The sequence below is a fragment of the Glycine max genome, chromosome 11 (assembly GCF_000004515.6).
Source record: "Glycine max cultivar Williams 82 chromosome 11, Glycine_max_v4.0, whole genome shotgun sequence".
Taxonomy (NCBI): Eukaryota; Viridiplantae; Streptophyta; class Magnoliopsida; order Fabales; family Fabaceae; genus Glycine; species Glycine max.
In genome coordinates, this window is record NC_038247.2 from 3102323 (window position 1) to 3123103 (window position 20781).

The window sequence follows — 20781 nt, forward strand, 5'->3', positions numbered from 1 at the left end:
TTGGTAGCTCAACGCCGGCCTATTTTTACAGCTCAACGTTACTCCAAGAAAATTAATTTTTTGAGCAGGGAGAGGTAGCTCTAGCTGGAGGAATCAATTAAGATTAGATTTATTTTTAAAGCGTACAGATAATCCCAACAAGAAAGTCATTGTGAAAGTAGTGTGATGGCTTCCCATGCATGTTTCAATGAGTATGGTGCATGTTTAACTTATACAAACCCAGTAAGGAAATGATTTTCCACATTAAAAGAAATACATGAAGCAGAAGGCAACAATTTTTGGGGAAACGATTTTCATTGTGATTTCAGTTTATCATTGTATCAGGTAGCTTAAAATGTTTACATTCAGGACACCCCTAAAATGATGATCAATTCGATGATGGATCCAACAAATTCTTAATCTGACTACGCACTCTGTCTCTAATGGAAGAATAAGGAAACTTATCTATCACCTCACTCCCAAAAGCAAAAACCAGAACTCTTCTAGCAGTCTCTATGTCAATGCCGCGAGCTTGGAAATATAAGAGTTGACTTTCTTCCAGGTCGCTTATAGCAGCTCCATGGGAGCACTTAACATCATCAGCCACAATCTGAAGATTCGGTTTAACATTTACAGTCGCACGAGGTTCAAGCAGAAGGGTTCTTGTTAACTGTCCTGCATCTGTCTGCTGAGCATACCTACACAACAATGGAACACTACTAATATAGAGGGACACAAGATATTTGAAAACAAATGCACCTGTTTCAGTCCACAATGTGCGTATGAAACATAGTAGGTCATTCACATATAGCTGAAAAACAGAAATTCCTACCTGTTAACCTTAATGTTTCCATCAAAAACTGCTTGTCCCTGTGAATGTGTAACAATGCATTTATGGAGTTGCCGAGAATAGCCGCGTGGATGATCCAACACAAGAGTACTGTGGAGATCCTGCGTTTGATCAGCAACAGACAAGTGCAAAGTTGATAACTCAGTGACGGTGTCTGGGCCCAATTGCTGGATATGAAGATTGTGCCTCCCCAGTTTTCCTCCCGTGCTTACCTCTGTAAGCTCATATGTACTAGAAGCTTCCTGCATGGAAAAACAATTAACACAGAAGCTCATATGTACTAGAAGCTTCCTGCACATAAAGGGAATAGAAGGCTGACCTGGCGAATGGAGGTCCATTTGATGTGAGCAGCACGGAAAGACTGAGTTTGAATATAAGAATGCGTAAGCTTTGCACCTTGACCAATCACTGCCTCAAATGCGGCATTACTCCAGTAAGAGTCATTCTGATTCTCTGGAGAAGCGGGAAAGTCCTCGATTATATTGACGTGTGCTCCTTTCTCGACGACGACCAGAACCCTAGGATTGGAGAGATGCATGGCGGCGTCGGAATCATCGGTGGAGGGAGTGGGAGGGAGCATGTAGTCCAAGTGGATGGGGATGTCGACGTGGCAGCCCTCGGGGACATAGACGAGAGTTAAATCGGGAGCGGCGATACCGTTGATGGAGAAGAAGAGGTCGCCGATGGGGAAAGGGCAGATGAAATGGGAGACTCGTTGGAGGAGAGAGGGGGAGGAGGAGGAGAGGGAGCCGACGTAGACGTCGTTGGGGAGGTGGGAGGTGGGAGTGAGGAGGGAGATGGTGGGGGAGACGGGGAGGATGCGGGATTGGCGGATGAAGGAGAGGTCGGTGAAGCGGAAGGGCTCGTCGCGGCGGGAGGGCCATGGAGTGGAGAGGAGGGATTGGGAGGAGGAGAGGCGGAGGTTCTGGAGAGGGAGTGGGGTGGAGGGAGAGGAGGGGAAGGAGTCTTCTAGGGTTTCGGCGAGTTCCAGAACGTAGGGGTCAGAGCTCAAGGCCCGTTGCGGCTGGACTCTCAATTTTTTAGGAAAACAGGATGAAGAAGGGATTACGGGACTGTATCCCGCCGGGGAAAACCCTATACCATTCATCCTCTCCTGCATCAATCATCTCAAAGCTATTACTACTTTTTTATTTCCTTCCTTCGCTCACCAACTGGGCCTTCCTCGGCCTAATCTTTTCCAAGCCCACTAAGAGATTTATGGCAAATAATATACTAAGCTCTACTGTCTTTTTTAAAATTATTTACACTCTTCTCCCACACATTCCCAACAATCCATATTAATTCTATCTTTTCTTCTTCTCCTACCAAACATGTCTCACCTTACTCGAGACAAGAAAACTTACTGGACTTTTATGGGAATGAGCATGTTTCTTACACTACACTAGTATATGCCTGCTGGCTGCAAGATCCATTTCTTGAACACTAAGCAGAAACTTGAAGTGCTTCTTCATTCAGTATGTTTATCATTTATGCTTGTTAATGCTGGATGCCCCGATGACTGATAGAATAGCTTGTGTTCATAACACGTACAGCGAAATAAAGGATCTATTTTGATTCAAAAATACTATTACAGTAAAATTATGCTATAAATACTTGGATATCATTTCCTCAAACATCAAAATTCTTCAATAATATAAGGATTTCTCATTTATCCACACCAAGACTAACTTCGGTTTATCAAACTACTTTCACAAGCACAACAGAAGAATTAAAACAATTCTTAAAATATTTTAGTAAAAGGATCAGAAGAGAAATAGTGGGTGTGTATCTTAAAGTGTGCAGCAAAAAGCTTCATTTGTAGCTAACTGTAGAACTCACTTTTCCTAACAAATCGGAAGTTTTCATTAATATTACCTATATTGTTAGTGCTAGCTAACAAAATAATAATATTTCACTTAAAAAATTAATTAATTATTTGAACAAATTAATTTTTTTAATTTAATTAATCATTAAATATTAAATAATTTCTTTAACAAAAATTAAAATATTTATTTGTGTATGATCTCATAAGTTCAATTTAAGCCGATAATATATTAATTAAATTAATATATTAATCAAGATAGACATCTAGTAACATTTTTTAATGTCTGACTAACATCAATAATATATATATATAATTTACTTTTAAGAATAATTAAAAAAATAATATAATTTTTTCTTCCATCAATACAACTAAGTTAACTCTAGGTATAATCGTCAAAATCTAATAAGTTAACTTACCACAAATAATTTAAGAAACTTATTTCTTCTTTCACTCAATTGTATTGACCAATGTCTTAATTTTATTATAGAACTAAAACTCATAACCTTAAGTAGATGGATCCCTTTTTAAATAACCATTAATCCTACAAATATTTAATTATATTCTATATATATTCAACTAGTGTTATGAAGCATTAGATATTCGAAATTAAAATATAACAAATGACTTATTAATTAGTATGATGAATTACATTTCTTCTCCAAGATTTTTTATTGATCGTCTAAGGTAAGATATATTAATATTCATCCAATGAATATTATCACATATATATCGATCTATCTAAATTATTAATTTTTTATTTATAATAATTCTATGATTAAAAAAAATTAAAATTAAAATTATAACTCATTTGCATGATTTCTATTATAATAACAAATCTTTAATTTTAATAAAAGACTTTATCAAATCAACTATTTTTATCAAACAGTATAAAAATGATAAAAAAAATAACAATAATTTATTATTGAAATTAGAATTAATTACATAATATATTAGATATTAGGCATACATAATTATTTCCAATAATAACTTCTTATAGTAGATATTAGGCATACACGAGTTATCTTTACAAGTACTTTTCCTTGCTACCTGACCGCCATTATCATTAGTGTTTTCTTTCTTCTTTAAAATAAAGCTAAGGGTGCATTACACTTTAGAGTTGATAAGGCAGTCCAATATGCAGCTTTGAGAATCACCCAACAAAGTCTTGAAATACATGTAATAGTCATATATACATGGAAGAAAGCTTACGTCAAGCTCCTTATTTTTTATTGTTAAGTTCTTAAATCACATAATTAATTAGAATGTTTTTCTTTTTTGAGATTAAATAGCTTGTAAACCATGGAAGTATAGAGGTTTTCTACTGACTTATTTAAAAATACCATTAGACTCGTCAGAAAACACAGCACAGCCTATGACAATGGTGTATAAGCAGTCATGTACAATCTTCTAGACATTATAAACCCCGCAGTTCGACATAGTAGTCAGGTTGAAAGTCGAGAAATATAACTAGACCATAGTCACATTTCTTCTATATATAAGGAATAAACCTCATATATGAAGCTAGAGCTCAGGCAGTAACAAGTTTCAGCTGTCACTAGGTCCTTGTATGCTAATCATTTGCTCTCTCTTTGTTGAATGATTAACTATTGTGATAAAAAATTAAAAACTAAATTGAAATGAGTTAATGAGAATGTTAACATTAGAAGAATATTGTGAGCAAAGAGAAAGGTTTTCGATTCTTAGTTGTCAGTCCCGTCATCGCGGCACGGAACGGTCGACTCCTAAAGTGGGTCCACTCCGGTACGATAGCGGCCACTATTGACTACTATGATACAGATACGAATCTTTCATATGATGAAGAAAACAAAGCATGGGAACTGACAAGTCAGAACATCCAAAAACAATTTTTTTTATATCAAATTTCAAAACAATTTCAAAATACATAACAGATAAACCTCGGAGAAGTCAAATGCAAAAAGCACCAAGAGTACCTACCTCGCCGGAAGAGGGTGAGGGAAGTGAGACCGCCTCGGACCGTGCCAGAAAAGGGAGCGCGAAGACTGAAGAGAGAAAGATGGTGCCGAAAAAAGACCGCGTCCATCGTGTCTCCGCGTGAACAATGGAGTTGCAATGAAAGAAACGATGGAGTGAGGGAGGTAACGTTTTCTCTAATCCCTAATCCCTTTTAGCATATTTTTTATTTTAAAAAAAATTCAGAAATGGGTCATTGCAGAGTGACATATTTGTTCCCATCAACAAACACTGAATGCATCCATGCACTTTATAACCTGAAAGATCGTCATCCTCCTACTACTACTAATAGTAGTAAAAAAATACTGATGAAATATATTAATTATATTTAATATCCATGAGCATGATTGATGAAATAACAGATAAGAGATTATCCATCTTTGTTCTCTTAATTAGTCGGCTCCATGAGAAGGTAAATGGTTCTGTGACACGTCAATTCGAGGCTCCTGACAAGTGACAACAAAGTCATCCCCGGGTATGAAGTCTTTAAAGCATGCTAGTCTCCCCAGTTCCTCAACTTCCTCTATGACAAGGTCCAGTTTAGCCACTGTTTCCACAAGCAAAGACGCAAAGGCGGCGAAAGGAAGCGCCTCAGAGAACTCAAGGCTAGTTATTGCAATTTTACTCAGTTGCGGCCTCAAAGACTTCCTTTCTGATTCCTTTGTCTGTTCAACTGAAACCCTTTTTGTTTTCCATTCCAGCAACGCCGAAGAGTCGGTTTTAACACTTGAAAGGGAGGTCTTTCCATGTCTTTCTTGTCCAACTTGTTCGGCAGCTATTTTGAGCATGTTGGTGGCTTGGTTGTGCCTGTTTTTGGGGCCTAAGAAGAGTCGAGGTTGAGATTTTATGGCAGTGTTTAGGTCCTGTAAGGCTTCGTGCAGATGATCCGAGAGTATTTCTGGAGAGCAATGCCGGCGATTCCTTATGCTGTTGGAAAGTTCTATCAGTACTTTCGATACCTCTGCTGCTAGCCGAATGCAGGGGTCCTTGAACATGGCTCTAACAGATCTAGGTGTCTAAAAATGATTTTCAAATCATGGCATTAGTGGGATTATTAATAAAAATCTTGAAGAATTACTGAATGTTCAAATAATGATCAATTTTATGAAGCATTACCTGAATTTCTGTTCTCAAACAGCCATGTAGGGCTACCACAGTATAACCAAATTGACGAAGAACAGCTCCGACTTTTACATATTGCTGCCATGGAAACCTGTGGCAGTACCTTGAATGCCTTGGCTCCCAACTTGCATGCAATGCCTGCCCAATTTAAAATAGAAGGTCCCTTGTTTCATACAATTCCAAGAGAATGAATGTATTAAAATGAATTAATTAATATATGACTCACTCAATGCCTTACCAGTGTTTCATCAATGGATTTTGAATCCAAAACAGCCTTATAACCTTTGTATATTGGATCCTCAGATAATTTCATATCCCCAGAGCCTTCAATTTCTCCGTAAAAGTACTCATTCACACAAGCTGCAACATTTTAATTACCTCCACTGTTTTAACTTAAAATTATAGAGTAAACTTCATGCACAGGAAATGATAAGGAAAACAAGTATTATAAACCACTGGGACTTCTGTGATGAAGGCAAATACAATTAATATTTATAGCAAAAAAGCATAGGAAAATTTAAATTAAAATTAACGTGCACACACAAACACACATAAATGCACGCAAATGATTATGCACACATTCATATATATCCACGCACGAAAAATTATTACATGATTTTGGATTATGTGATTTTGATCAATCTGCACAGGACACTATTAATTCTTAACTCGTTTTAGTAAACTAAAAATGACTGTGACATGGAGTTTAGCTAGAACCACAAGATCCCAAATCATATAATAATTTTCCTTGCATGTTGCACACCCACACACACATACACCCACATCAACACATGCACGTAGACACTCTTCTACACACAAACACATTTTTTTTATTCATAAGAATTAAACATTATATCAGGAATTTACAAAACTCACATGCTCAATCAACTGAACTAGACTACAGATATAGCATGGTATGCAGCTATTTTCTAAAGATTATGCTTCCTTGATTAATATTATGAGTTTGTATACCTTCTATAGATTTGGCAAGGCCTTCGAGCTTGTAAACCGTGGAATTATGGAGATCTTCGCCTGACCAATTTGGAAATACCAGTAGACTCATCAGAAGGCAAACAGCACAGCCTATGGCAATGGTGTATACGCGATCATGTGCAATTTTCAAGACATTTTCAGCCCGGTAGCTCGACACAGCAATCAGGTTGAAAGTCAAGAGAAATATAACTAGACCATAGTCATAATTCTTCTTTATATAGGGAATAAACCTCATATAAGTAGCAAGAGCTCCTGCAGTAACAAATTTAGTTCAAGAGTTATATTTAGTCATCATGGCAATCACAAGCTTGTCATTTGTCAATACATCCATCTATGCTAATAATAATTTAATTTGTTATCTTCATTGAGTGGATTAATTATTGTGATATAAGTTTTAAAACTAAAAATGAAGTGAATTAGTCACAGTGTTTAACATTGGTAGAATAATTAAAAAATAGTCCTTTTATCAGGGAACCTCGACTTTTAAGTCTTGATTTTATTTTTTGGCTGATTTGTTATAAATTAAATTGTAAACCAAATTAATCTATACACCTATAGAAAAAACTGCAGCTCCGATGATAATAGCTTGACAGACTCGGCCAGATGCACTTGCAATATACCCAACAAGAAATGCCAATAATCCCGCTAACAATGTCCCCAATCCTCTGTTGAGTCCTTTGCATAAAGTTGCCCCTGGAACCAAAAGAAATAAAAATATTAAGATCATCCAACACATGCCATGCAGTAGTAAGAGTAATTAATTTTGATTATAGTATATTTGATATATTTAAGAGAATAACTTGCCTGCGGTGAATTCCAACACAACAACCACGGTCATGACAGCCCAAATAGCACTCTGTCCAATCCCCTTGTAAAGGGGCTCCAACAAATACAACAAAGAAACAAGAGTTAGAGACAAACCCACTTTGAATGCATGGATCAACCTTCTTGGGTCTTCACGTCCCACTTTCCACGTAGTCTGCCAAGCCTTGTTAGGAAATCTCATCACCCTCTCACCAAAAACATGCACACGTTTCTTCCACTTCCCATTCATCATGCAATTCTCATTCTCAACCACTGCCATTTCCTGACCAGCATAAACTTTGGGAACCATATTTCTTAATTAATCAAGGTACGTGCAAGTTATAGAGTGAGACGAGACTATAGTGACAATGTCGAAATGCAACAAGAAATAGTTTTAAAAACGGATATTTTGGTCATTTTGTGGGTTAATGGGGAGTCTAGATGCATGAAAAGAGAACTCCGATTTTGTCCATGAAGCAAGTGTCAACTTTATAACGCGGCTGAAAGGGAGAAGTTGGCTGTCATTTCTACGCTCACGTGCATTCCATTAAAGTGGCAGTGCTTTTTAACTGAGTATCTCTCTCAAGTCCTCAAAAGTTTGTTAAAGAAAATTATACTAGTACTATTTTTTGTGGTGATTGCTTCCATGTCACCTTGGTGATAATATTATAAGGGAACATGCCAACCATTAAAAATCAGTAAAGAATGCTTCGATTTTTCCTCACCACAACAGTTAAAATTATATCTAGCTTAAATTTTTGTTGAAAATCGTGAAGGTGACTAGTTGCACCGACCAATTACGTACATAAAAGTACAACGCAGAACATAGGTTCAAGTTCAACAAAAGGGAAGCGCATTCATTCACCTATTAATCCAGGCTAAATTCTAATTTTGTTACTCATAATTTTTCAAAATTTATGACTTTGATTCTTTCGATATAAACTATTAATCAATAATTTTAATTAATTGAGTTATTAAGTTAATTATAAATTAATCAAAATTATTAATTATTAAAAAATAAAATAAACATTATTAACCATAATTTTCTAAAATAATGTGCTCCTCATTTTTTGGACAAACACTTTTTCTACTTTTATTGTCACATGTGACTCCACTATTAATAATCCCATATTTAAATTGATAGTCTTTTATTAAAGTTTTTCAATAATTAATAACTTTTATTTAATTTATTATTAATTCAATATCTTTAATAATCATAATTATTAATTAATAATTTATAAGAGATTAAAACTACAATTTAGTCATTAATGTATTAGTATATATATATATAAATGCTCAATTAAGAAGGTTTTGGACAGTATATAGAAAATTATATAGGTTCAAATCTTATTGTCTTTATTTGAATATCATTTGTTAGCAAATTCCAGCTTTCAACTGTTTAGCTCTGGCAAGAAATTCTTGATTGATTTTTTTATTATTATAGTTAAATGTTAGTAATTAATATGTTATGTTAATGAAAAAATTTGAACCTATGATCTTTTCATCATTCTCACCCTTATGCTTCTCTTCCAATCACGAAATCACCTTATGACTCATTGGCCCTGGTTGAGAGTTTCATTGGCATTAAAGAGTGCTGCTGCCAGCTGCAACATGGCAATGTGTTAATGATACTATGATTGTATAGATAGCATAGTCCAAAGGTGGTGTTGACTCCTATTGTGCTTCACGGGAAAACGGCAATACAACCATTAATGACCATATATAAAATGGTATCAATAAAAGGGGAAGAACCGTGTGAACTGTTCTATATATTTGATATTAACGTAACTTTTTTGAACCTCAATGGGTACGCTGCAGTCCTCAAACAGCTGGGGTTGATTTCTTTCTTTTTCTTTTTGTTTTGTTCCATTACTAAGCGGTTCTCTCGTGCATTTCCAACTTCTCCATGACTCTGAAGCTGAGATTTCAACATGTGGCTCCATAAACCAATTGGCATCTGTATTGTTCAGTTTCATTCATGGTAGAACAAATTTTCAATTTGTGCCCCTACCAGTCATGCATCAACCCCAACGATCGAATCGGTTGAGACTTTAGAGGGTTAGGATCGGATTCTTTCACTTTGGGTATGGAAAAAATTATCAAAAATGAGATCAGGCTTGCGCACTACTTACATAACCCAACAAAACTTGAGCTAACAAAATTTAAGCATTAATATTTTAAGCCTAATTTAACACAACCCAATATATATTGTCAGACCTAAAGCTACGTTCATGTCAAAAGTGAATTTCCATAATTTTAAAAAGAAATTTAATTCACTAAAAAAATGAAGAACCAAAGCTGTATATAATTAAAAAATAAAATAAAGAGATCAAAACTAAAATTACGATTTATTGTTTTCATCACGTCAGAATAAAATCTTTTTTTTTCACTCTTTCTTATGGCGTTAGAAGAGGTATCTTCAACAACTATTCATGATCTCTAAAACCCCAAGTCGAAACACAAACTATAATTAAGTGCAATTCTCAAACCATTTCCCATCTTAGAGACTTAGACACTCAAAAAATATTTCCTTCACTCGCTGTGTCAAGAGGGGAATTCTATTTCAACTCCTCTGTTAACTCCACAACCTTCTTTTTTTTTACTGCAAAGTCCACAACCCTCTTCCCCCACATTTTTTTAATAATCCAAAATTTAACTTCCATAGTGTATCTTATCATTCCATAAATCAGTTTTCGAAATAAAGACATGAAGAAAAACATAAAGAGGTATAAATAGAATTTTTCCTCCAAGAGAAGTAGAAATACAACTAATAAATAAACCTATAAACAGATCGGCCCATTTGATCCCAAATGAATCAGACCGGACCATATGTAAAGAATATTACATTACACTTTGTCTTCCTATAATGTAATATTTTCTTAATTTATTTTCTTAAGCTTTTTTGTCATTAAGCCTCTCCAACGTTTGAGTAAAACGTGAAATTCTATCAAGTTTATTTAATTTAAATCATTTTAGACTTATTAACCACAAAATCACGAATACACCAATTTTCATTTTAACCTAAATTTCAAAGAGATTAAGTACACAACAAATAAAATAGCGTGAACTGAAAAAATTAAACTCGAGGGGCAAAATATCGTGTACCCTTGATATATCTTCTACATTTAATAAGATTGGCGGGGTAAAATCGTAAGCTACCAAAGCAAATAATGCAGTTGCTTTAGACTCGTACCCAGAAACCGCCATACAAGAATGAAAATATAAGTTTTGTTGCATAAACAACTCAAGTCTTTACAGTTTACTCATATCCTAAAATCATTTATATTTTTTAATCCTTGACTAGTGCCTTCAAAGCACATGTTAGTATTTACCTATCTTATTTTCAAGGTAGTAATAATAGATTTTCATTTTCAGACATTCAAAAGATAAGCTACGGCAGAACATAGTTTTTCTGCAAAATATTCATAGCTTACCGATGTAAGACTACGAACATGCCCCAAATATAGGAATTCTCTCTTCAATTGGAACCCGGCAGCATGGACAAACAGCTTTACCCTTTTTCCCATACTCTTTACCGCAACGAGCACACATAACTTGGTGTGCACATGGCAAGAAAATAACTGAAACTTCATCCTTTCCACATATAATGCATTCTCTATCACCGTTGATTTCTTTTCCAGAAAAATCCTTCACATTATCTAACTCTAGCAGAAGCTTAGCAAGTGTCTCTCTCTGGGGCTCTGCATCCTCAGACTCACTTGTAGGCAAAGTAGTAGACCGTGCAGGTGCTTTAAGGCGTGAAATCTCCTGCTCCAGCCTAAGGAGATCATCCTTACGACGCTGGAAATCTATCTCTATCTTCAGGCGTAAAGCTTTAAGATTTCTTTTATGATTAGCCTCAGCTGCTTCCTTAGAACGGCGCTCCTCTTCAATTAGTGCCAAGGCTTCTTCCTTAGCCTTCAACTCTTCCTTCCTCGTTACCTGTCATAAGATATTATGCAGAATAAATTTTCTTAACAAGCATATGCTCCGATACACAGATAGTTTTATTCATAAAGTTCAGGCAGGAAAAAGGAATAACCACTGAACAGAAATTTAATAAAGCACCAGACAGAAACTGTTGTTTGCATAGCTAAGAGGTCAAATGGTAAGAAATTGTATTGAGTTAATTGATGATTAAATCATAAGCATATAATCAACCTGAATGCAATCAATAGAAAATTCAGGTATAACAACGATTCACTTTCTGGACTATGAATCAGAAAACACCAATAATGTATGTGTAGGATCATCATGGACTGAAAGACATGAGTTCTTCACACATCCACTGATGGATATATATACAAATGCACACTGGCACACTGCTAAACTTGATAATTGGGAGCAATTTTCTAATTAAATTGAGCGACTCCAGAATATTAGTAGAATTGATGAATTCATTCAAGTAAAATCACTTCAATTTTAAGTGATTTCAAATTAAAAATAACAGACAATGCACATAAATCACAATCTTAAAACATCATGCACATGCATAGATAAACATGCCAAGAAGCATAGACATAATAAACACAATGCACGAGAGCAATTTAAAGCACCCTGTTAGGATTGAAGGTGTCATGCTGTGTCCTTAAACAAATGCCCAAAGTCAAATATGTGTACCATTCAATAAAACTCCTCTTTTGCACTTTCTATGATTCACAGAGTACATACATTGTTACAAGCACAATCATTCTAATGTATGAAATGGACAAAAAGAAAAGAGAGAACAATTTTATCTCATCCCTAATGGTAAATACTAAACCAGTAACATACAAACAGAAGACATAAACATGAGACATGTAAGGTTTCAAAATCACTCCATAAACTCCAAATTCAAGTTAGATATGTTCAATTATTCATGTGAAAAATGTTCTAAAACAATATGCAGAAAATGTAGATTTCGATATGACAATAGCCAACTGTGTTGCACTAGTATGGCCCATATTAATGTCTCACCTAGAAACATGTTATTTTTGTTATGATATTATTTTAGTTATGATAAGAATAAACCTCAGTTTCCTTTGCACACTGTTTAATCTGAGCTAGTTCTTCTTGTATCTCCAATATCTTCTGTTTTTCATCTGAAATATCCTGATGTATCTTTACTTTCTGTTTTTCCCAAGTCAGAAGCTTCTTTAAGCACTTTTTCTCCCTTTTTGCAACTTGCAAACAGCTTGTGACTGACTCTGATGCACTTAATTTAGAAGCCTCTAACTCTGCTTTGATTTCAGCTTTCTCCGCCTCAAGTTTTCTGACAGCTGCAGTTGCTTGGTCCATTTGACCACTAGTCTTTCTCAAGGCATTCTCCATTTCTGAGAGTCTCATCATGGTTGGGTTGTCCAGCTCCTCAGCTGCCCCTGTCTCCTTCGGCAGTTTTTTATTCTCCTCTCTTTCCATCTTGAACTTTTTCAGCTCAATCAGATCACTGCTTAGCTTTTTTGCCGCTTGGATTGCCTTCTCATGAGCCCAATCTTTCCGCTCCTTGACCTGTTTCTCAAGATCCTTTATCTGATTAACTAGAGTGACTATCACCTCCTCCTTGTCGTCTTCTGGCACAAACTCCACATTATCATCAATATTTAGATCAAGAAATTTACTCATCACAGAGTTCAAGTCCTCCTGGTCATTCTGATTGTGAGAGTCACCAGGCTGCTCACCAAGGACTGCAGCAGTCCCAGAAGCAGATGAAGAACCCAATTTCGAAACAGAGCCAGTCCTAGGAAATTCACTGGCTTGCGGCTGCACCTGTTTTGAGTTAGCCCTAAAACCATCAGCAAACATTGCAACATTTCTTTTCAACAAGCTTTTCATGGCAGGAGTAAGGTCAAATCTTTTTGGGAATTCAATATCTCTCTGTAACCGTATAGTCATATCAGTATCAGAAAAGAGCCCATTCAAAGGAAAACCCAAGCCTCCCTCTTTCGCAAATCTCCATCCCGTGTTCTCAAGCTCGGGCAAAGGAGGAGGAGGAGGAGGGCACGTGTTTCCAACAGGAACCGGGATGGCGCCCGCCTTCAACACATGGAAATTGCTCATGAGGAGACACCACATAGCATCACCCCTACTTAAATCGGGCCTCACCTCTTTCAACAAAGACACAAGGTTCATCAAAGAGTACTCCTGAAGCTTCTTCATATCAGGGAACGCAGGGCTGGACTCAGACAAGTCCAAGGTCCCCGTTGTCAAACAAGCCAAGGAGTTGTGCAGCACGTTTGTTGCCAAATCATTGGCACCGTAACAATGTCCATTGTACAGAATCGCTTTGACAGCAATCTCCTCACTGTAGCCCAAAGCAACAAGCTTTGGCACAGTGTCATTGTATATAATTTCAATGTTTTTCAACAGAATGGTTTCCAATTGAACCTCGGTGCACAAAACCCAACTAGACGAGTCAACATTAGGGTTTGACTCGGAATTGGGACCCTTGACATCGTAGAATTTATAGGGAACCATCCATTTCTTGTTTGAATTGGAAGAAGATAAACAGGAATCGGGGGGTTTCACCGAACGAGCTTTCCGATTAGCTCGACTGTTTTTATTCTTCATACTTATCCCTAAATTGTTTTGTGAATAAATTAATTTAACACATGCATATAATGACGAAAATTAAAGAGAAAAAGAGAATGAAAAAGAACAGAGATACTCACAGTGGATCGGTGAATTAGAGCGGAGAGCGATAGCAGTGTCGGACTCGTGAGGAGTTCACTTCGTATCTGTGAAGTGAAGTTAGTAGGCAATGCTTTCGGGTTTCATCAATTTATAGCTTTCTCTATGTGGGCCCTCGACCACATAACATTTGGGCCCATCCTCTTTGCTTGTCCAAAATCCAGACCCAACATATATTGGTACGGACGAGTATGAAGTTTCTTTTAACTGTAGATTTGTTTCATTTGAAAGTCAATCAATTTTATGTATTCCAACAATTTTCAATTGAAAGTAGAATTTGTATTATTAGCATTTCTCTTAGAACAAAACTAAAAATGATTCATTTATATCAGTCCAGTAAAAATTGATTTAGGTTTAAAGTAGTCTCAATATTTATGATAAAGGCATTTCGATCCTACAAAATCAACCACTTCAGAAATACCATTCTAATCTCTACTCCTAAGCATACATCATTGGATCCACAATCTAAGAAGATTAAAAAACTATGCATATCGATTAAAAAATTTAGGCTATTTTTTTTATAAAAAAAAATATCAAATAAAATGTGCCTGAGTGGAAAATTTTGATTTTTATGAAAGTAAACATAAAAAAAATGAAAAAGGTTATGAGATTGGTAGTGAGTAGCGGTACCTCATTCGTTGCAAGTGGTGAAAATAATGGTGTTGTTGACACCGTCGATGTTGTTGTCGAGGGCATTGTTTCGAAGTCACAGGAGAGCAAAAACTGACAATTAGCACGGGAGCTCGTGGCCACAATTACTAAGAATTGAAGAGCATCTTCTTCTACGTCTTCACTTTTTTTTTATTTTGTGTTTTGAGTTGTAGAATTACGTTTTCACCCAAAATAAATAAATATAATCATGTTATTTAAAATATTCAATATATGAATATTTTTTACGACTTTGCCCCCTCAAATTTTTTTGTCAAGCTCCACCACTGTCCATGACTTTCAAATCGGTAGGAGGCATGTGCTCCCAAAAGGCAATTAGGGTTTGCTGTCATCGGACCTTCTCAATATTAATGTTTTGAATTTCTTGACCTATTTAGAAAAGTCTTACAACAATTTATTTATCTAAGGGACTAAATGTCAATGAACTTTAAATGCATTATGCTTTTAATGGCAATGACTTAAGAAACGGGTCAAAATTATTAATTCATTGTGGACCACTTCACTCATAGGTCCACCGGAGAATTCTTTAAGAGGTAGTTATGAAATAATTATAATCTTTGTTATTTTTTTTATACATGACACAAATATTATAAGATTTAGGCTCATCCTTTTGGTTTGTCCAAAATTTATTTCCAACATATTTTGGTACAAAGTATCCAGTTTTTTATTGCACAAAATATATTTTTGATCCATTTATTAATATTGAATATTTTTATTTTTAAACTCTCAACTAAAATTCGATTGGTCCCAATTCCTAAATTTATTTATCGTTTGGTATTTGGTCTCTCCAGTTAAATTTCTCTATTACATAATAATGTGATAGTCGAGTGTGACATTTTTTGTCTAACGATTGAAAACCATTATAAACTACTTTCAAAATGCCACCTCCGGAAGCACCAAACTAAACCTCAATCATTTGCACAAAATAACTAATCAATTTAAAGAGTTGATATACCAAGGAATTAGAATCAGGTGTATAAGATATTGGTTTTTTAATGGATGGAAAGAATAGCAAGATGTCTATAAATTTCTATAAAAAAAGAGTTTTAAAAGAAAAGAAAATAATGGTACAATTTTGGTGTGTGCTGATAGTGCTGTGGACTTATATCTGCCCGCAACATGTAACATGTGCAGACAGGTTTGTTGCGCCGATATATATATATATATATACTCTGAATCACAACATAAGCACCCTTTGGGTAGATTAACTCAACAAACGTCCTTGAAGCATGATGAGGTAGCAAAAACCCATGAATGTGAATACTGATTTGGACATCTCTTACGTTAATCGTTTCTTTGATATTGCCCCGTGTTCTCCAACAGCTCACATATGGTTATGAGCACTCCGCCGAACATTTGTGTTCCACTCATTTTAAAATGTCACGTTCTATTGAAAATTACACTTTCGTAAGTATAAGGCGCGCGTAAGACTTAAGATACTTGGCAGTCGTTTTCTCTTGCTACATACAAACTAATATTGCAGCGAAAAGCAAGTCATATAACAATAAGTGACTCTTGGCTGTAGCTGCAAATCAGTATCTTCACAATTAGATTAGATTAGATTTGATTTGAGAGTTCACTCAGTTTTTTTTTCAAACTCAACGATAAAAATCCCACTCCATTAATCTGTTTAATTATTAGTGTATAGTTTAGTGAACCAAAACGCTCCAAATTAAAATTAGCTCCTTCATATCATTGCTTCACCCAAAACAGGTTGGAAAGGACAAAATTCACCTAAATTTATATCTCAAAAGAGATTAATTGTTTCTTACCATCTATTAAAAAAATCTATTAAAAGATACCCTTTATTCACACTAAGAAATTAAATATTTGCATAAGAGTTAAACACATAATAAATAAATTTGTTTTTTTTAACGATATTTCGTCACAATTACATTACCAAGATTAGTTTTCATATATACTCCAATCTTCCTCCAAAATATATTTATATATACACACATGAGAGAGCAAACTATTTTATACAAGAGTAAAAGAATTAAATTTAGATCGTATAATTAAACATGAACGGTCAAAATTTAATATCATATAATCACTTAAAAAGTCATGTGACTTTTTGATATTAAATTTCAATCCTCTATTATGATTATACCATCTAGAATTAATCATCCCACTTTGATATGAGATGTTTTCCCTCCTAAGATATGTCTTTTATATAGAGGACATATCATATGAAATGAAATTATTTTATGAGAGTGGGATAATTAAATCTAGATTATATAACCAAATATGAATGGTCAAGATTTAATGTCATGTGAGTTTTTAACATTAAATCTCAACCCTCTATTTATGGTTATATGGTTCAAATTTAATTTTTTCACTCTCATATAAGATATTTTCTCTCATAAGATATGTCCACATGAGAGGATGCTATTTTATTGCCAAAATTTAATTTTTTTAAATACAATTGTTTGTTTTTAAACTGCCAGAATAAGAAGAAAAAAAAGTAAGGGAATCTATCATTCCCAATTTCCCATAATCTCTAAACTTCAAAATCGACTCTCCGAAAATTAGGGGGAAAACATGAATTTTGATTAAAAAAATGCAATGATTTTGTTTATTGGACTCTAGGGAGTCTCACAAATTTGTATGAGAGGAAGGTGTCTTATATAAGAATGAGAGGATTAAATATGGATCATATAATCAAACATAAATGGTCAAGATTTAGATTAATGTTTGTCAAAAAAAAATTGTAACTTTGCATAATTTTATTTTACAGAAACTAATTTTCATAAAGGGTCTTTTTGTCCAAAATTATTAAGAAAAATTGGTAGCAGTGCCAAGATTAAAAAGGGTATGTGAATAGCATGGCCCGTGATATTTTGAAACCCATACTTTATATTAGACTAATCAGTTCTACCAGAAACAATTATTAGACAATTGGTCCAGCCCGTTTTAATACCACTACAATTTTCATATATGCTAATTCATCTCACCGGCTTCATGTCAACCGAGAAGTTATGCATTTCTCTAGCCTGGCCAAACCATATCAAGACCTCCCGAGAATTGAAGCCTTGAAGGTTATTATTCACCTTGGTTTTTGGTAGCAAGCACAATTCATTTTCACGTACGTAATTTCCGTATAATCTCTTATTTTACACTATTTATTGCTTATTGCTATTCAACTCCATATAAAACACCTCCTTAAACGACCTTTTCTTATTCTCCACCAAGTAGATATATTCGTGTAGCGTGCAAGTAACATTGACATCCCCTTCTTAATAATTGATATATTCAACAATAAAAAAAAAATTCTAAACAAAAATCAACATTCCCTATAATTTTTTGGCGCATCTAGGATGCTCAAGTTCAACAAACCAAGTCAACCGTTCTAACTAGACCAGCCACCGTAGTATATACATCAATCTAGAAGGTTAGTACAGGTTGGAATTTATCTGGCTAGCTTCCCATGGAAGCTGCTTCGAGAATCTTGCCTTTTAATAAGATTCTCGCCTTAAGCTGCGGAACTGATAATTCAGTAATCTTAAATAGTTCAGATGGTACAACGTGCCATCATTATTGATTACCGATTTTTTTAAATCCAAAATTAACTTTATTAATTTAATAAGCATAGCAAACAGTTTAAGCATTAGCTAGTTAGAAAGGATAAGGAAGTACAAACTGTCACAAATAATTAGCAGAATCATACGCCCAACAGTTCAATACTTACATGAGACCACCATAATCAATAGCCAGATCAAATTTTTCTACAATCTGCCCTGGTGGGATTCCACAATCTGTGGAATAATTTTCCCACCTAATAGGATCGGTTTCTTCACTCTGACTGACTTGGTCCCATTCTTCAGTTTAAACCTTGCTTGTGTTTTATGATGATCTACTGCAACTCCTTCTGGCTTCTCTGATGAAACCTCATCAAGGAACTGATCTGCTAAATCACCATCTTCATCCATCCTAAGATGATTTACATACCAATCCAGACCCTGAAGAAGAGAAACACAAAAACCCAGAAATATGAAACCCCTGCTGGCAGTAAATAATTTAACAATGGAAAATTTATCTGACCATGCAACTCCCAAACTTAATATAACTAAAGAAAGAGTTATTGTCATCCAGTGCACTTAATACAAAAACAGTTAGCCATGGGGACCAAAAAAATGTAAAAGGCATAACTGTAAGATCATGAATGTCTCATACCCCTAGTTAGCAACAATGTCTACCCTCTTTAATCGAGAACTATTTTTGAAACAATATATGAAATAGAGCAAGCCATCTAAAAGTTTACCATTACCAATTCAAGTTTTACATAATCCCCTTAACATAGTCCTCATTGCATTTTGGGTTGAGGAATGTTCTGTTTAGTCATTCATGTACTCTGACTCTCTGAGGGAAGGAAATAGATAGCAGATTAAATTTTAACACTATACTAGATGAACTAATTCCAATAGAATACGATAAGCATAAGCATGCAAGCACACCCCTCCCCAATGTTATGAGACCTCCAACCTGATTTTGCAATGTTACAGTACAAATAAAGCAGCCAAATGTTTCCTATTTCATTCATGCGCTTACAAAAAAATCACTAAAGCACCCCCATAAAGCTAGAAACAAAAGACTTACTAGTTCAGTTACTTGTGCAAAATGAAGAAAATAGAGACAAAAACTGGTATACAAATTGGCATTGCAACATTAGAATATGTCATACCTATCTACTATTTTTCTGATGAAATATAACGACCAGGAAGTCAAGAGCATGTGAAAACAATGGAAGAGCTGCATGATCTTCACAAACACTAACATTATAAGATGCTATTTTCTAAGGATGATTGGAATTCCAAAATGTTTACAACTGTGTAGTGTACGAGCGTACAAAATGTCTTAACACGGGAACTATAGACTCATGTTATATACAATCCTAGGAAGCGGCCTTGATGTCCCAAAAGTAAGGACATATGTTTTTCTTTTCCTTCCTATATCATATCCGTGGATTCATGCTAGATTCGATCAGGAAAAAAAAAAAGACACAAAAATCAGAAATGGCATATAAGATCCACAAAAAAGACTGCATGCAAATACACATCAAAGCAATTAGTTTGTGGCTAACATGAAGTGAAAGGGCACTGAATATTTAGGTTTCCGAAATTAGATTGAACGGTTTAGAAAGTGAATGTGGGGAATTGAAAAGACAAGAAAGGAAGGACCTGAATTCCGCCGTCGCCGGAAGTAGAGGGAGTGAGAACGGGAGCGAGGTGGGGGCGATCGACGACGGTTTCTCTCACTCGAGGTTGACCGTCGTCGGTCTCATCCTTGGAATCGTGTTTGTGGTTTCCAAACCCAAGAAATCCAGCTACCCTTTTGAAGAATCCCATCACTCACAGAGGGAAACAAAAACGACGTCGTGTTCGTCGCAGCAGGTCAATGATCCCTCTGCACTTCACACTTTTTTTTGCTGCACGGAAACTCAGAAAACAAGGGACGGTATATATAACACTATAATCATTAATCAACCAACCAACCAATCCACTCTCATACCCCATTCGACGTTCCACATCCGCTGCATCCCATCATATTTTTTTTCTTCTATTTTTATTACAACACTTTTTCAAACAGTCTTTTATATATATTTTGTCCGATGTTAGTTAAAAAAAATTAATGTTTCTTTCCTAGTTTTATAATTTTTAATAAATTTTAATCAATAAAAAATTTACATTAAAATTAACATGTTTCTAAAACTCCTTTTTTCTCTAAAAAAACACTTCTCTTTTATTTTTTATCCTCAAATCTCTATTGATTATTATTATTATAATTTTTGCGTCTTAAAAAAATTTAGTGTTTAAATATTATGTTATTGTTGTAAAAAAAAATATTGTTATTCTTACACAGTTACACCGATATTATATAATAT

At 35.0% G+C, this 20781-nt stretch overlaps 4 protein-coding genes across 4 annotated transcripts; all 4 read right to left on the reverse strand.

Annotated features, from left to right (window-relative positions):
- Positions 1 to 275: 275 nt before the first annotated feature.
- Positions 276 to 3298, reverse strand: LOC100791104 (protein ABCI7, chloroplastic). The gene is made up of 3 exons (XM_003539127.5): positions 1149 to 3298; positions 812 to 1071; positions 276 to 677 (listed from the first exon to the last, which is right to left on the reverse strand). Exons 1-3 carry the CDS (start codon positions 1947 to 1949, stop codon positions 368 to 370), a joined length of 1371 nt encoding a protein of 456 aa, XP_003539175.2. The 5' UTR covers positions 1950 to 3298; the 3' UTR covers positions 276 to 367.
- Positions 3299 to 4949: 1651 nt separating this feature from the next.
- ALMT21 (aluminum-activated malate transporter family protein) lies at positions 4950 to 8098 on the reverse strand. Its single transcript, XM_003538728.4, has 6 exons — positions 7566 to 8098; positions 7314 to 7454; positions 6741 to 7013; positions 6007 to 6128; positions 5763 to 5906; positions 4950 to 5662 (listed from the first exon to the last, which is right to left on the reverse strand). The coding sequence occupies exons 1-6, from the start codon at positions 7873 to 7875 to the stop codon at positions 5039 to 5041; spliced, it is 1614 nt and encodes a 537-aa protein (XP_003538776.1). The 5' UTR covers positions 7876 to 8098; the 3' UTR covers positions 4950 to 5038.
- A 2681-nt stretch (positions 8099 to 10779) lies between these two features.
- Positions 10780 to 14847, reverse strand: LOC100789166 (MND1-interacting protein 1). The gene is made up of 3 exons (XM_003538729.5): positions 14213 to 14847; positions 12576 to 14119; positions 10780 to 11507 (listed from the first exon to the last, which is right to left on the reverse strand). The coding sequence occupies exons 2-3, from the start codon at positions 14109 to 14111 to the stop codon at positions 11010 to 11012; spliced, it is 2034 nt and encodes a 677-aa protein (XP_003538777.1). The 5' UTR covers positions 14112 to 14119; positions 14213 to 14847; the 3' UTR covers positions 10780 to 11009.
- Positions 14848 to 18448: 3601 nt separating this feature from the next.
- Positions 18449 to 20331, reverse strand: LOC100799548 (uncharacterized). The gene is made up of 2 exons (NM_001253035.2): positions 20078 to 20331; positions 18449 to 18859 (listed from the first exon to the last, which is right to left on the reverse strand). Exons 1-2 carry the CDS (start codon positions 20243 to 20245, stop codon positions 18626 to 18628), a joined length of 402 nt encoding a protein of 133 aa, NP_001239964.1. The 5' UTR covers positions 20246 to 20331; the 3' UTR covers positions 18449 to 18625.
- Positions 20332 to 20781: the final 450 nt, after the last annotated feature.